The 18,244-nt window shown below is 33.2% G+C and overlaps 1 protein-coding gene across 1 annotated transcript in view; it reads right to left on the bottom strand.

Annotated features, from left to right (window-relative positions):
* Nucleotides 1-4,558: 4,558 nt before the first annotated feature.
* Nucleotides 4,559-18,244, bottom strand: part of LOC145576303 (uncharacterized) — a 46,744-nt gene continuing 33,058 nt past the window's right edge. The window contains exons 6-9 of the mRNA XM_081634079.1: nt 14,383-14,852; nt 6,558-7,173; nt 5,905-6,383; nt 4,559-5,373 (exon numbers count right to left, since the gene is read on the bottom strand). Coding sequence (XP_081490205.1) covers nt 6,217-6,383; nt 6,558-7,173; nt 14,383-14,852 — 1,253 coding nt within the window. The 3' untranslated portion in view covers nt 4,559-5,373; nt 5,905-6,216. The remainder of the gene's footprint in view (nt 5,374-5,904; nt 6,384-6,557; nt 7,174-14,382; nt 14,853-18,244) is intronic.

Genomic DNA, 18,244 nt, shown 5'->3' with positions numbered 1-18,244 from the left:
ACGGTGATTCCAAAGTTTTAGCGCGTCCACTCAAACATTTGGATTCATTAACAGAGTCAAAGGAATCAACCTCAAGCGGTAGATCAGTCAAGTGCGTCTCAAATAGCACCAACCTAAATGGTTTGTTGACCCATTGAAAACTCAAAAGAGCCCTCAATCAAGCATTACAACACATGCCATAGGGATAGGAAAGTAATGCTTTTAATCTTTCCACACGGGCTTAAGGCCTATCCCCCTCGACATTTCCACAAGTTTATCAAGGATTGTTACATGTCCCAAATTTCCTTACCATAGTGCAAAATTATTTTGTTAGAATACTTTTCCAATAAGGAAAACTAGCATGTTACCAACATCAACTTAATTTGCACAAATGGTTAGAAAATATGTCACTTTCACCATTATGTGAATAAAGTAACAAGACAACCCAAAACTTGAATTGCCAAAACCTTAATTAATCGAGTCCAATCCTTGAAAATAACATAGCGCATTAATGAACATACTTCATCAACCACCAATCTCCAACACTTGCCTTCCGGAAATTTTATGAACAACTTTTCCTGTAAGCTAGTGTATTTCACAACCTTTGTACCTAAAAAGATACTTAGTAAAAGATGAAGCAAAATTAAACAATGTTAAAAATCATTCACTAATAAAATTTGTAAAATATTGCACACCATTATTTCACAAATATATGCTATGTTAAAATAAATTGCAATGCATGTCACTATTTATCACATTGCTAAGCGTATTAGCATACTCCACTCAAGAAATTCTTTAAGACCTCTTTAAGGTACACATAGATCATGCTAATGCAAAACATATTCTACTCATTGATGACATGAATAAAAAATATTATATCATCGCAAAAATCTTTCCAATCACGAAACATGTATGACACTTTGGGAAAAACCAAAACCTCATAATGATTTATTATTTTCAAAATAATAAAACATATTGTCATATTCCAAATCGTGAAAATGCTCAAAAAAATTGGAAAGATAAGAAGTTCAAGAAATTTGTTAACTACAAATCACATGTGATTCTCAACACCACCACATTATTCACATTGTAGACATACAACAAATATATTTCCTTGAAGCAAGTAGTAAGAAGCAAAATTAATCATAAGTATCAAATCCTCACAAGGTACTAACCAAATCCTTCTACCACTTTTTAGGTAATAAACCTAAGTCAACTCACACTTGAACTTTCAACAACACTTAGAGAATTGATATTGAAAAACTTTAGAAGAAGTTTTGAGAAGCATACTCCATAAGAAGATAGGAGAACTCTAATCATGTTAGAAATAAACTTACTTATCCTCAATAGCTTCTTCCAAGATAAAAAATCACTCACGTCATCAATTCATTAAGTTAAGGAAACACTCTTCAAACATAAAGATATCAAAACAACAAATCTAGGCAAACAAATAATAATCTTTAGCATAGCTAGTAGTCACTTTCATGCTTTGCATCAAATAATAGAAATGTCTAATATTAATGCCTCTTATTCCTCATGTAGTCAACTTGTTCACTCAATAAACAAAATAAATACATAGAAGAAAATATAGCAATCAAGAGACATGAGAATTCCAATATGCATAGCCAATCACTCGTTATATGTATAAACATGGTATAAGCACAAAATTGCTAAAACGAATTATTATAGTAAAAGAGATAATTCAATTGTGATGCATGGAGATTGCCAAATATTGTGGTACATGGAGATAATCCAACAATCACATACAATAATCCAACATTGTGGTGTATGGAGATAAACCAACATTCACATATAAAGTCATGGAGCATGAATCAATTGCTTAAAAGCAAAAACAAAATATTCCACCACCCAAGACTTTGAGTCCAACACTAATTCATCATATTACTCTTTCCCCCACATTGGATGACAAAGGTCTTTCACTATGTATTGAAATTAGACATGAAAAATTCTACACATTTCACATGGGGTTCATAAGAACTAAATTCCTACAAGAAAAATCTATAAACTCATAGAACCATAACCCCCACATGCCAAAGTTAAGTCTAAAATCAAAATATAGTTGATAATGGAGAAAAGGAATATGTGAACATACTTTCATAGTGCCTCTAATAATTTACCTTAGCAATCAATGACGAAAAACGAAATGACCACCACTTGTAGTGATTGTACATCCACTAAGCATTTTTAGCTTCTTGAAGCACATTTGGATCCATGTTCTTTACTTGAAACATATTGACATTATGTGGAGTTTTACTAGGCATAGCATCAAAAGAAAAAAAATTCTTAAGAATCACATTCCACACAAAAAGAGATCGATAATGATACTTTAAACAAATGCCAATAATAAACCAAATCGAACCAAGTAAGAACAAGAATGAACAAAACATGCAATAAGAATTAATAACTCTTGAAAACTCTCTCTTAAGGTGGACAATTAAAGAAGTAAAATAATCTAACCATTGAAAATAATTCAAACATTATCATACTTCAAAAATTCATCGCAAGGTTAACACAACTTAGTTAACATACTAAAATATCAAAAATAGTCACCAAAAGTATTTCAAGAGTATTAAAAAAAAAATTAATAAAAGTAGTCATCCATTCCCAACAAGAACTATGACACCACTTAGAGTCACAAATACAACAACCACTAAGGATGTTCTCCATGGAAATGATACACATATGACTCTTAGCTTCACAAAATAATCACATGATTCTCATTCAAAAACTTTTCATATTTACTAAATTGATAGAATTAACACAAGTTTTTGAAAAGAAGTATGCAAAAAGAGCGTTATCATGAGCATGAAAAAAGTCTCCACAAGCAACATAAACATATATATGTATATCAACACATATGTACCAAAAGTAATAGACTTTGACATTGCATCACACTGTACATAATCACAAAATTCATGGTAAAACTTTTAACTTACAATTTAACAAGTCTTAAACATGAACTATCTATTAAGATAGGCATGTAGACATTAGGAACACAACATATTGCTAAAAGAAATTTAATCTAAAGCAATAACCTAACATTTACTTTCTCAATGAACAAAACAACATATATGTTCAAAGAACCAACAAATTGGTAAATAAAACCAATTAATATATTTCTAAGTACTAAGTCCAAACCACCATCTTAGAACAAGGGCATAGAAATAATCAATCATACCATGTAATATCACACATATATAGCATGGATTATACATTAGCCTATAAACTAATAATCATGTAACAAATACTACATTATGGACAAAATAATCATCTAATATTATAATGCCAAAAGTCACAACTCATGTATTTGCCAAGATGATTATTAGAATTAAAATCACATGCTAAGCATACTAAAAATTAAATTTAGTTTAGAGAGGACCTCTCTTGAATTAATTCAAGGGTCAAAGATGAGCATTCTCCGTAGTACGCCCAAATTTCCTCTCCAAAAATGCAGCTCAACTTTGAAGCCATAATTCTCAAACGTGAGCAGCTATCAACGATCCAACCGTTGAAAATGAAGCCTCATATGTCCCGAACAAGCTCCCAAAATTTCGGCCCAAACGGAGAAGGATTGACCTTTGATCGGGGACCATTTCCGGGACTGTTCCCAGAAAAACGTGAATAGAATTTTTCTTCAAAAAATAATTTTCCTTGCACATTTAATCTTTCGATCAATACCCAATTAGTAGCCAATGAAAATATATAATTTTGTTTTCAAATTGATGTAATATAAGAAGTATTTTCAAGGCTATATTGAAATTAAAATAAGAAGATCGAAAAGATGATCTTATGACAATGAAAGAGTACGGTGTGTCGTGATGCGAATCACTGACTTGAAAACGAAATTCCGGCGCAACCGGGGTACACAATTGTATTCGCCGGCACATTCCCTAAGGTCAACACACCACTTCCACACAAAGGCACTTTTGGGTGGAAGGTTGGAGCCAAGTAACTTATGCCCAATATAGAGTATGTGTTTTAGCAAGCTTGTGTTTGATATGTATTTCTTGTATATCTCAAAATCAGAATACATCCTCCAATTTATAGAAATGAATGATGGAAGAAGATGAAAGATCATGGAGGAATCTTCTATGAACAAGGAAATAAAATCAGAAATATTATGGTGATTAAAACACCATAATCAACCTCTTAAATGGGGGGTTACAAGAAAGCAAACAAGAAGAGGAATCCAAGAGAACCGTAGGAGTCCAACGGACAAACACGCGCCTGATCGGGCGGAGCTCGCCCGATCGGGCGGACACTCCCTTTTTCCAGACGTCTTCTCGCGCCCGATCGGGCGGCAGAACTCTAGAATTTTACAACTCTTCTCGCGCCCGATCGGGCCGGGCTCGCCCAATCGGGCACCTGATCGGGCGTTCATATCTGACCCTTTGAATTTCCTTTCTTTATTTCCAACAGAACTTAACTTGATCACTTCAAAAATAGAGGATGTATGTAAAAACTAAATAGTGTACGTAATCAATATGTAAACAGAAAAGTTCAAAAATAAAATCTTTAATTTATTCAAAAAAAAATCTTTAATTTGGGTGTACAATAAGCCAATAATCTTTGCAAGTAGAAGAAACTAATCACCCACGTATGAGAAATATATAAAGCTCAAATTGTATCATTCAAAGAAACACCAAACACAATAAAAAAAATTAACCCTCCTAACACACTTGTTACTATTATTGGCCATGTCCAATGGCTAGCAACACTACAAGGAACATACCTGACACACCGTGATTACGATGGCATCGATCCCTTTCAATTTCTCTGTTCCTCAACACCGTTGAATTGCTGTTGAATTGGTTTCACAATAAACTTTTTAAACTAGTTAATAGCATCAACAATACGTCTGACACTGTCAGCAAGAACTGCAACAAATTTGATTGAATGCTTCCTCGTTAGAAGGAGGGTAATGAAGCAGAGTCCACAAACCAAGAGAGCCAACCATAAACTCTTTTTAGCAGTAACCACAAACACACCCATTGTGAAAGTTAGCAGCGTGAGGTAGAACGACAGACGAAGTAGGATGATAGAGATATCTAACACCTTTAGGGAGCCGTGAGTTTTTCCAATACCCATCACCCATAGGAGTAAGAATAGGCAAAGCATTGAGCAGCACATCGCAATTGTGTTGGCTACCATGAAAACTATAAACGCCGGCTTCATAAGAAGAACTGGGAAACCATTATCACCATCGAACCCGCCTGGCACTTGAAATGCCGCTGCAAATGTTATGGTAGCCAACAGGGCTGCTACCACTGACAGAGCATTGGCCGACTCTTTCATTTCTGTCTTTCGGATACCATAGGAGCTTCTAGCTAAGTACACCGCCTTTGGCATCTTCTTTCGAATTAGCTCTATTATCTGTGTATTCAACGGATGAACGAAACAAATACTCCAATATTATTGATATTATCTATCATAATTCCCCTGTTTTATTTTGTACAATTTCTTTAAACATGCATCAATAAACAACAGATGGATTAAGCTGCAAAATTTAAATACTTCCTCCTTTTTTTTTTTTTAAATGCATCACTTCTGATATTATGGACTCCTACGCAATTTTTGGAGTAGCAAGAGATAGAGAGAATTTATTAGCTAAAAGAGAAAGTGGTGTATCTAAATTAAAACTTCTACTTAGAAAAAGTAATGCATTTAATTGAAACTTTCATTTATAGAAAGTGATGCATCTAATAAAAAACGGAAAAAGTATGAACAACTTAACACTTTTTTCTTATCGGACATGTTGGTGATAAATTTATTCCATTTAATTTATCTGTTTACCAATATAGTTCTTAGAGTGCATATCGAAGTATTGTGTTGCAGGTATAAAACGAAGGAAGTGTATGTGAAACTAAAAACTTTATAGAATCATAGATCAATACAATTACTTACCTCATTTGGGACGTTATGTATTGCAAGTAAATCTGAAACTGTCTGGCCCTGTTTATTAACTAATCCAAGTTCTGCTTTGTCATCAGTTTCTAAACATTTTTGAGTCAACACAATTGCAGCTATAGAATTCCCAGTCTTTATGGCATAATGGAGGGGTGTGTTGCCCTCGTAATCTTGCACCAATCTCTGTGCATCTGCTTCTGCGATTTTGAATAATTGTTTCCCCGTCTTCTTAAAAGTTCCAGCAAAACTCTCATCAACGTCCTCACCTGTAAAACGCAACAGATGCAAGAATGTTCTGCCGCTTGGATCTCATAGATAAGCTGATTGAGGATGATGTTTCAGGATAGCACGTGCAACAACAAAACGACCTGATCTTGCTGCTCTTAGTAGGGGCGTGAGGCCTTGATCATCTCGCATAAACGCAGCTCGCTCGATTGACTTATTCTTCATCACAAACTCCTCTACTTCTTTATCATCTGCATGATTATACATTTAACCCATAAAATTTATATGTTAGAATCTAAAACTAATAATGAGGCTCTAATCATAGCTTAAATTTTTGCTTATTAGATTTTTGTTTAAGGTGAAATCTCATCTAGGCGTGACATAATATAAAATTAAACACACTGTCACATGGAAAAGAGACTTACTTATAGAAAAGCCATTTTTGGCAAAAGAATGGAGTGGAGTCTCGCCCAAGTCATTCACACGAGAAGCGGCCTCATCGTCACATTCAAGCAGAATGGACGCATCTTTGAGATTGTTGGTCTGTAAAGCCTCATGAATCGGAAAGTTACCTTTGTAATTTTTCACTGCCCATGGGGGAACATGAAATGATTTTTGTCTTTCAGCTAAACCGTCTAGAAAACGTTTCGATGCACTTACTAGTAATTCCCCTGATTTACCGCCCTTACATTTCACAGCAAGGTGAAGGGGCGTGTCTCCATTATTATCCGGTCGCGTGCTAAGAATCGGGAAGTGTTCTAAAGCAATCGCAACAAATTGCTCTGCATTTTCACTTCCATGTCTGAGAGCTATGTGAACAATATTATTTCCACCTGGTGTTTGACGACAAAAGTAGTCCTCATTATCAAGTTTTGGCTGCCCACTTTCCACATCGATTTCTGTATGAGCTTCAGCCATAGCCTTTTCAAATATTTCAACACTTCCTTTTACAGCTGCTTTGTAGAGATCTTCATTCATCATTTTATCCATTGATTCCCTTTCTTTCACATTGCTTCTGCTTACCAATGGTAGCAGTTGCTTCTGCACAGGTAGTCAAAAATAACACATTTATTAGCATTGTTCCAATTTTTAGAAGATAAAATTGTATTTTAAAAAGGAAAATTTGTCAACCCCTACTTTTTGAATTACCATTTTTGCGAACAACTAGCTTATGATGCGTATCCAAGGCATCAATATCATCATTTAATTATTTTTATTGATTTTTATTGAGTCGTCTATTAATCATGAGGCTGAGTGGCGACAACCCTAAAATTATGCGTGATTAATCGAATTAGAGTTGGATTAGAATTAGAAGATTGATAAGATATTATTTTCTAATATTATTATTAGATATATTTTGTTATTTTGGATTAATATTTAGTATTTTAGCAGGTTTTGTGTGTGATTGGCAGTGGCCACACAGTGTGGCCAGCTAACACACAAGTAACCCTTCCAACTTAGTAACCCCTGATCAACCTAGTAACTCCTTTGACCTAGTAACCCCTGACCAACCTAGTAACCCCTCCGACCTAGTAATCCATGGCAGACCAAGTAACTGAGTAACCCCTACCTGACCTAGTAACCCTTGACCGAGTACAACCACCACAACAATAATCAATCATCTTCCCACGACCAGCTGTGCGCCTCTAACCACCAACATGACCAGTCGCCTACTTCCAGCCACCAACATAACCAGCCGCCCCGCCTCCAGCCACCAACACGAACCGATTAAATTAGCTTAAATCAATTGAGTTTACAAATTAACTCAAATTGAGGGCAAAAAATGAAAAAAAAACATTGACAATGCAAAAAATGAAATGTCGGAGATTGATTTCGCCGTTGATAATAGTGGATACGACATCGCCGGACCTCAACACTAAATCAAACTTTATGTTCTTCCTCTTCATTCTTCGAGAGTTGTTCGATTTGGAACCTAAAAACCCCAACGAAATTCAAACGAGAAAGTGGTTGCGGTACTAATGGGCTTGATTTAGCAAAGAGGAGATAGAAAATGGGTGGAGCATCAGTGATAGGGGTCAACTTCGAGAAGAAGAGGAGAAGAGAGGAGAGGAGAGGAGAGAGTTAAAAAAAATACATGTGGCTGGCCACACCGTGCGGCCAGCTGCATATGAAACTTAGTGGTTTTGTGTGTGGCTGGCCACACAGTGTGGCCAGCTAACATACAAGTAACCCCCTAACCAAAAAAGCCCCTGACTGATCTTGTAACCCGTGACCAAGTAACCCCTCCAACCTAGTAACTCTTAAGTAACCCCTGACCGAACTAGTAACCCCTGACCGAATTAGTAACCCTTGACCAAGTAACCCCTCACCGAACTAGTAACCCCTGACCGAATTAGTAACCCTTGACCAAGTAACCCTCATTGAACTAGTAACCCCTGACCGAATTAGTAATGACCAAGTAACCCCCGACCGAACTAGTAATCCATGACCGAATTAGTAAACCCTAACCAAGTAACACCTAACTGATCTAGTAACCCCTGACCGACCTAGTAACCCCTAATCGACGTAGTAACCCTTGACCCAGTAACCCCTAACTGACATAGTAACCCCTGACCTAACCACCAATTCCACCGCTAAAGCAGCCATCAAACCACCAATTCTAACCACCACAACAATCAACCATCTTCGACTCCTCAATTCTCAAAGACTCAAAAATACACTCGTGAAGTCCATAACTAATATAATTGTGATAACTAGCTTTAGCAAACTTTGCAATCATTTATCACAAAATTTTCTATTAGCACCAAATCAAATGATGAACTATTTGGTATAGAGAGTGAGAGCCAAAGTTAATGTATTAATTAGCATGTTCTACCAACCGACCTCCCTTTCACTTCTATTCTTCACAACGCACTTATCGTAACCATGGATTTCGAGCTCCGAGTTTTCAAAAATGGCGTCGTTGTCTTCGATGGCGATAAAATCACCGACATTGGATCGGAAAATCCAACAACATTCTCCGTCGGCACCGTGCTTCCGTCATCATTCTCATGGATTCCGAGTTTCGAGTTTTCGAAAATGGCGTCGTTGTCTTCAATGGCGATAAAATCACCGACATTGGAAAATTCGATGACATTCTCCGACGACACCGTGCTTCCGCCATCATTCTCAACGACCTTCATGAAATTTGATTGAGATTGAAGAAGATGGAACCCTAAAAAGGAGAAAATCTAGAAATTAGGGATTAATTGAAGAAGATGAATTAAAGAATAGAAGAAAAGAGGAGAGAGAACGTGATTTTGAATTAAAAAATAAAAATAAATAAAAAAATTGTGGTTGGCCACACCGTGTGGCCAGCCATATATGAAAGTTTGTATTATTATTTATATTTTATATATTTTATTTTATCTTTTAGTTATCCTAACGGCATGGGATGTTTGCCTATAAATATTCTTTATTTTCATTAATGAAGGCAGAAAAATTTTGAATTATAATTGATCAATTTGTATGAATTGTTTTAGCAAGAGAATTGCATATGATATTTGCTGAGAAAGCTACATACCAATTTAGTTGTTATTTAGTCTTGGTTAGATTAAATAGTTTTATACCCCCGAAATTCTTGAAGAGCCCATAAAAATACGCATTAAATTGGTGTGGCTGCTGCTACTACTGTTAGGCGAGGGTAACGGTGCACTTCTTGAAGTTTCGTGCAAAACTTTGTTGAAATTAGGCCTAATAAAAACCAGTTATGCATGTCAGATTGTTTCGCTTCGTTCTCCTTTGTTTCTAAAGCGTTTGGGGTGATTTTTTTTTTCAATTTGGTTAATTTTTTTATCTTGTTTTAACATGAGAAATTTGAGAATTTTTCAAGTAGCGTAGATATTAAGCTGGGTTCGTTTTTGGGAATTGGTCAAAAATCGAATTAATCAGGCAGCGTTAAGGAAAAATTATACTGCAACCACTTGGCTTGGAATGTTTTGCTGAATTTTTGGTCGAGTCTTTTAGACATATAGGGCTAGCATCATACAAAATTTCAGAAGTTTTTGAGGTGTTTTGATTGGGTTTTGTCCTCGAACGTTCGATCAATGTCTGGACTGGTTTTGTGTGTTTTCTTATTCACTTAAACATGGAAAATCAAGCAGAATTTGCGGCATTTTTGGATGAGCTTAAGAAAATTAATGCTCGATTGTATAAATCAGAAGAAGGTAAAGCAACACTCCAGCAAGAACTACATAACCATGACTTAACTCCGCACACACGCACTCACACGATTGAAGAGATCAAACTTGCTGATTTGCCCACTTTTGAAGGCGATGGAGACCAGAAAACTTATCTTTATTGGGAACGAATGTTAGACTGTCTCTTTAGGTACACGAACCTAGATGATACTAAGAGGTTTCACTATGATATCCTCAAACTGACCAAGTATGCATCTCTTTGGTTCGAATCCTTTCAAAACCAACGAAAACGAGATGGGAAAGCACAACTTACAAGTTGGACTGAATTAAAGCAAAAGATGAAGAAGAAATTTGTGCCACGATCGCATAAGCAAGACTTGTTTTTGAGGCTAAACTCTTTGCAACAAGGGTACATGATAATTTATAGTTATATCTAGGAATTCGAGAGGTTATATATAGCATGTGATTGTAAGGATGAGGAGGAACAAAAAATTGCTAAGTTTATTCTTGGCCTCAATGCTAGCCTGCGTTTTAAGGTCGAATTGTAGCCCCTAACTACCTTCGACGACGTTTGCTCATTGGCTATGAAACTGGAAAAATAGAACTATGGTAAGAGTTCCGTTTTTGGGCAATTTTCGACACCAAAACCTAAGCATACTGCTGTCCCTGCTGCCCACGAAACTGAACAGCAAGCTGCCCCCAAAGCCGACATCATAGCTGCCTTAAAAAGAAAACTTGAAAAGGCTCCACTCTCGCAGCAACCAATAAGGAAGATAGTATGTTTTCGTTGCCAAGGTTTGGGTTATCTTGCCAAACAATTCCCCAATCGATCCAACGGAAATTTTAACGGAATTTGTCAACAGGTAGTGATACCAAAATAAAAACTCAATTTAAGGTAGTTATTCACAAATTCTAAAGTAAAAGGTAGTTGTTCACAAAAGAGGTAACTAAGCAAAATTTCCTTTTAAAAATGTAAATATTTACGAAAACTATACTAATATAATAAAAGATGTTCCTAAGAACGTTTATGTGCCACTTAAAACCCTCTTATATAAGGAGTTCTTACCGGATCCCTCCCCTATATATATATAAACACAAACAAACAAACAAACACACACACACAGATATATATATATATATATATATATATATATATATATATATATATATATATATATATATATATATATATATATATATATATATATATATATATATTCAAATGAAAAGATTCTTAAAATGAGAAGGATTTTATATGCATTTTCTTTTTATTGAATTTGTATTTTTTTCCCTAATGAAATGTGCAAAATAAAAATTAGATTCAAACTCCTCTGCTTTTTCTTTCTCCAACGCTCATTTCCTCAAGCTCTTTCACTCTCATCCTTATCTGCATCTCCCAATCAAACACTCAGCTCCCTCATCATCACCACCATTTCCACATCCATTTCCACCTTCTCTACCACCATTTCCATTCACTTCATTGCAAAAATATTTTATAGTATGTGTTCGACTTACTCCGTTCAACGAGAAGCTTACCATCCCAACAGAGGAAACTCACCCTATATATAAAACTCCTTCTCTCTCTTCAGCAAGCCTAAACTCAAAACGACGTCATACTCATTTAATCGCACCTTTTTCTGGTAATCAAAGAGTACATTCACCGGCAAAATCAATTCTATCCGTGATATATGGTTTCTAATCTAATGTCATCATCAGCATACTCACCTAATATCCAAATTATTTTCTCACCTCTAAGTCTAAGTTAATAGTTAGAACATTGAATAAACTTTAATGGAAGAGAGAAAAAGAGACAATAAAAGAGGGAAAATGAAGCTAAAATAATAAATGTGCATAATTTTTTACTAAATCAATAATCAATAATTATATACTAAAAGACACACCAGCAATGACACGTGTCATCTCTTGGTGTGTCCTAGATTTTTTGTTTTTCTTTTTAATAAAATTATACGAAGCATTTAAGAAACAAATCTTTACATATATATAATAATAATAATAATAATAATTACTTATAAAGTATATAGAAGATTTAATTTATCTTTCCAAAAAAACACATTAACAATTATATATATATATATATATATATATATATATATATATAGGGATCCGATGAGAATAGGTCCATAAGTGAAAATTATACTTATATGAGAACTGATCTAAAATTTAGAACATGTGAGTAAAAATTTAGAAAATCTACTTTATGAAATTTAGAACATATGAGTAAAATTTAGAACATCTAATTTAAGATTACGAACATGTGAATAAATTTAGAACATACGAGTAACAATTAGAACATACGCTTTAAAATCTAGAACATATAATTAAAAATCTTAGAACACACGTTTTAAAATTTAGGACATATAAGTTAAATTTTTGAACGAGTTGATTTACAATTTATAACATCAAACTTAACTAATTTATGGTTTAGAACATGTGAGTACTAATTTAGAACATTTTATTTAATTTAGAACACCTATGGAAAAGTTTAGAACATCATATTTAAAATTTAGAACATACGAGTAAATATTTCGAACATAAAGAGTATTCTCACATAAGAATAATTCTCACATATAGAAGGAGTTCTCACGATATATATATATATATATATATATATATATATATATATATATATATATATATATATATATATATATATATATATATACATATATATATATATATATATACATATATATATATATATATATACATATATATATATATATATATATATACATATATATATATATATATATATATACATATATATATATATATATACACATATATATATATATACACATATATATATATATACACATATATATATATATACACATATATATATATATACACATATATATATATATACACATATATACATATATATATATATACATATATATATATATATATATATATATATATATATATATATCTTAACATAATTTGTGACACATGGAATTATTATTTTTTTTTTTTGGAAAGACATTTTGTATTACATTTATTACAAGGTCATATATACTTTTTTCTTGAATTTTATTTTTAAAATTATGTAATAGAAGCTACAAGTTTCAACAATAAAATGCGAATATCAAATCAACAAATGATAATTTTATTATTTTTTTGAATAATTTATAATTATAATTTTAATCTATTAATAATCTATAATTATATAATTACTTCAATAATATTTGCAAACAATGTATGACACATGTTGATTATTCTTAGTGTGATTTTTTCCTACCATTTTTTTTTGTTGTTTTTCAGCATTTAATTAATATGAATATAAATGTGAAATCGAAAATTTAATATAATGTTAATTTAAAAAATAGATATTAAAATTTACCGTGCATGACACGAGACTTAACCTAGTATGTGTAACTTTTGTACTAAATGTGCATAATTTTTTGTTTAAATGTGCATTTTGTTACAACATAAAGTGTGAATCGTTGGATGCAATTGTATGATCAACATTCCTTCTCATTCTTCTCATTTTAAGATCTTTCTCATTGGATCCCAACCTGATATAAATATATACATGTATATATATATATACTGACTAATCGTCACTTATGCTCTAATCTTACGCACTAATTAATATTACAAAATAAAAGTATTGAAAACGCATATAAACTGTTAAAGTTATTTCAAAAAACTAACGGTTGCACAACCGAAGAAGTAGCAACGCCTAAGCTACACACTAGTTATTTTTTATTCAACCTTGTAAGGTACATTAGTTGCTTGTAACCGGATGCATAACTTTGGGCCTGTTTAGATTTATTGAACTGAGCTAAACTAAACTGAACTGAACTGATCGGAGCTAGACTGAATTAAACTAAGCTGAACTGAATTAAACTGAGTTGAACTGAATTGTTTATGAGAGAAAGAAATTAGAAACTGAACTGATTAGAGATGAACCGAACTGAAATTAAGATGAAGAGAATGGGCCCTTTGTCTCTTAACATCCAAGCTAACTACATCCATATTCGATACTTTTAAGTTTTAACAAAAGGTGCAAGTGAATCCATAACTACGCAAATTAACACAAAGACACATATTGAAAAAGAGATAGAGTTGAAGGATTACGCACCATGGTAGGCAAATGGGCTCGTGTTGAGAGTAAATCAAAAACTGAGTGGCCATCAGTGTTAACGATGTCTAATTCCTGTTTGTTATTGGACTGGAGACACACTTCCATGAGAAATTTTGCTTTAGTATAATCGGCATCAATAATGGCTAAATGCAAGGGTGTGTTCCCATCCTCATTTTGTACAATTCTAAGACCATCAACCTCAGAAAGCTCGAAGAAATCCTTCCAGACCGGTAGTATATCTTTCAAATCATCAGCAAGGTCTACAACCAAAGCTCTTAGGTGGTGCAGAATTGTACGGCCTTTATCATCTCTTAGCTCAGCGGATGGAGGGGACTGTTGAACAAGAAGCCTAGCCATCCCGAGTCGGCCACTTTGTACTGCTCTTAAAACAGGAGTGAAGCCCTCATAATCACGCTTGTAAGCTAGAGACTTCATCTGTTGAGAATGTTTCTCTAGAAAATCCTTTGCTACAACATTATACTTTAATCAGTACTAGTTTCTCGGTCAACAATAGAATATAAAATAAATGATACTCGTATGTAGTTGTTGAGCCATATGGTTTTGATAATGACAGACAATCTTGGAGTAGAACTAGGACATGGCTAGGCTTAGAACTGAAATGAAATAAATTCCAACTTTGTTCTCTGTCTTTTTTCTCTCTTCATTTCCCCGTTCCTTATTTTACGTGTCTCTTGTTAATTTATGTACGGAGGTAGTATATTATGTATTTTTTTTTTTTTTTGGAAATAAAATATTATATATAGTTAATTAATGCATTTATTGATTTATGCAACACAATTCAATCTTAACTTGCGAAAAGAGGATATAATATTAAAAAAACTTTCATACTCGTATACAAAATTCAAAAAAAAAAAATAAAAAAAAAAAATAAATAAATAAATAAATAAATATATATATATATATATATATATATATATATATATATATATATATATCTGACATTAATCAGTGACGATTGGTGTGCCCTATGTGGTCGGTGGTGCAGCTATGATGTGGGTTTTGTGAATGTAGCTGGTGTGGTATGTTAGGTTGGCCTGGTGTTGAGATGAGGGAGAGAAACGAATATCACCTCCACAAAAATCAGTTATCTGGTTGGGCTTATTGATCTCTTAAGTAAAAAGGCAAACCTCCTATAGATGCTGATCAAAGGATTAATTGACGACACACTTGTCCAAAATATTAATTGCATTAATTTGTCAATGCAATTAATATTATTGATGTTATGTCTTTTAAAAACTTCAGATTAACTGAAATTTGGTCTGTATCAGACTCTAATAACTTTTAAATTGACGCAATTTCTATCTTATTTCTGGAGTACCATGTACAATATACTCCAGGTTTGTAAAATTCATGTTACTTTGATATTACCTTCTTATTATTTCAATTTATATATAATGTTATTTTTAAATAAATGTATATTATTTTGCCTTTTTTTTTTCTCAGACATTTTCCTCCCACACTCACTCTCTCTTACTCTTACCTACTCTAACTCAAAATCTCACACTTTCTTTCTCTTCTCTTCTTTAAATTTTATGGGTTTCCTAGAAATCAACCTTCCACACTCTCCTTCTTCTTCTCAGCTACTCCAACTCAAAATCAATCACACTTTCTCTTTCCTCTTTTCTTCTTCCAATTTTCTGGGTTTCTTAGAAATCAATGGATTTGAAACCATTAAAGGGTTCAAATGTCTTCATGTCTAAAAATTTAGTACCTGTTGATGTGTTTAATTCTCTTCATGATGCCATAAAACTCAACGCTGTTAATGTTATTTTGATGTGAATTATTATTATTTCAATTTATACGTATGTTATTTTTACATAAGTACCTGTTATTTTATGTAAATTAAAATAGCATGAGCTGAGGTTGAACTAAATAAAAAAATAACTTATTATTGTAACAAAATAACACAAACATTTAAGCAAAATAACATAAAGTGTAGGCAAAATAACTCAAACATATAGTGTATGGAGTACCATGATCCATAGTACTCCAGGAGTTTATAATACTAACTCTTCAATTGAGTCGGATAAGAGTAAGGGGTAAAATAAAATATATGGGATAAAATAAAAAGAAATAAAAGGCTTATATGGTCCAAGCTAGAGCTGGCAATCCTGACCCAACTCGTGACCCAAAATTGAACCAAAAATATCAACTTGAAATTGACCTAAACACGAAGCTGACCCGACCCGACCCGTACCCGACCCGAAGTGGAGTTAATCCGAACTTGACCCGATACCCGAATTGGCCAGACCTAAAGTGATCCGATACCAGAATTGACCCGACCTGATCTTAACCCGAATCGATTGACCCGAACAGACCTGAAACCCGAAACGACCCGAACTATACCGAAATGACCCGACTTTATAATTAATAAATAATCAAAATAACCTAATTAACTAATTTAAGGCTTAATTACTTTACCCTAATAAACACTTATCAGAACTTGTTATTGTTATTATTACTATTACTCTTCTTTTTTTAAGTGTTACCTTTAAATTCTTTTTCACTTTTTACGTACTGTGTAATCTCTTCACGTTATTGGACATGCACTTATCATAACTTGTTAGATCTTATTGAACTTATTAGACCTAATTGAACTTATTAAAACTTATTAAATCTTATTATTAGACTTAATTAGAACTCATTAGATCTTGTTTTAACTTATTGGAATTTATTGACCTTATTAAACTTATTGGACCTTATAAGCTCATAGTAACTTATCTGAACTAATATGAACTTATTTAAAGTTATTAGACCTTAAACTTATTTTTATAAGGTGAAGTTGTTAAGAGAACAAGCCTGAACTAATTTGAATTTTTGACTAATTAATCAATGATAGTGATTATATATATGAAATAATAATATTATAATAACTCTCAACAATAAAAACAATGGTGTTGACACATAGATTTATATTTCTTATTAAAAACAATAGTAATTATAACAATAATAATTATAAATTTAACTATTTGAGCTTGTTGCCTTGACCCAAAGTGTCGACCCAAACATGACCTGACCATAACTTGACTCGACAATTGTATTTAAAGATTGATCCGACCTGAATTTGACCCGACATTGGACCCGAAGATTGACTTGACCCAAATTGACTCGACCCGAATAATAATTGACCCGAACCTGACCCAAAACCCGAATTGACCCGACCCGACTCGAATTAACCCGATTCAAACGACCCGTTTACCAGGTCTAGTCCAAGCTAAGGATGTGTATTTCAATTATTTTGATCCAACGAGCCCAAATTTTACAAATTTTAAGGTTGACCACACTCAATATGGTCCAAGCCTTTAAACGACGTGCTTCACCTTATTCCCCCTCCTTCGTCAACATTCTTCCCGGGAAAACATTCCTTTTTTGGTTTTTTAATACTTTTCTTAATTTCATAATTCTCTCTCATCTCTCCATTCTCTTCTTCTCATATTACTTCTTCTCTAATCAATTTCCTAACTAATTGTCTTTAAAAAAATTCCTAACTAATTTCTCTCTCTGATCCTCGATTTTCTCTCTCTTATGTTTTTTCAAATTTCTTTTTCTTCAACCTTCGATTTGAAATTTTGCTAATAGCTTTTCTGCAATAAAGCTTATCTCTCCTATGTTTTTTCAAATTTCTTTTTCTTCAACCTTCAATTTGAAACTTTGCTTATAGAGTTTATGCAATAAAGTGAAGCTGAAAATGGTGGCTTTGACAAGGAGAAGGTGGTTTAGATGTTCGAAGATGATAATTTTCACAATGGCTAGGTTTGAGGTTCGAAATTTGTAGCTTTCGTATTCTTTTGATTTTTTGTTAGTGATATTTCTGTATTTTATTATGAGCACTTTTGTA

This window comes from Chenopodium album, chromosome 13 (assembly GCF_948465745.1).
Source record: "Chenopodium album chromosome 13, dcCheAlbu1.1, whole genome shotgun sequence".
Lineage (NCBI taxonomy): Eukaryota > Viridiplantae > Streptophyta > Magnoliopsida > Caryophyllales > Amaranthaceae > Chenopodium > Chenopodium album.
This window is presented reverse-complemented; position numbering and strand designations above follow the sequence as displayed.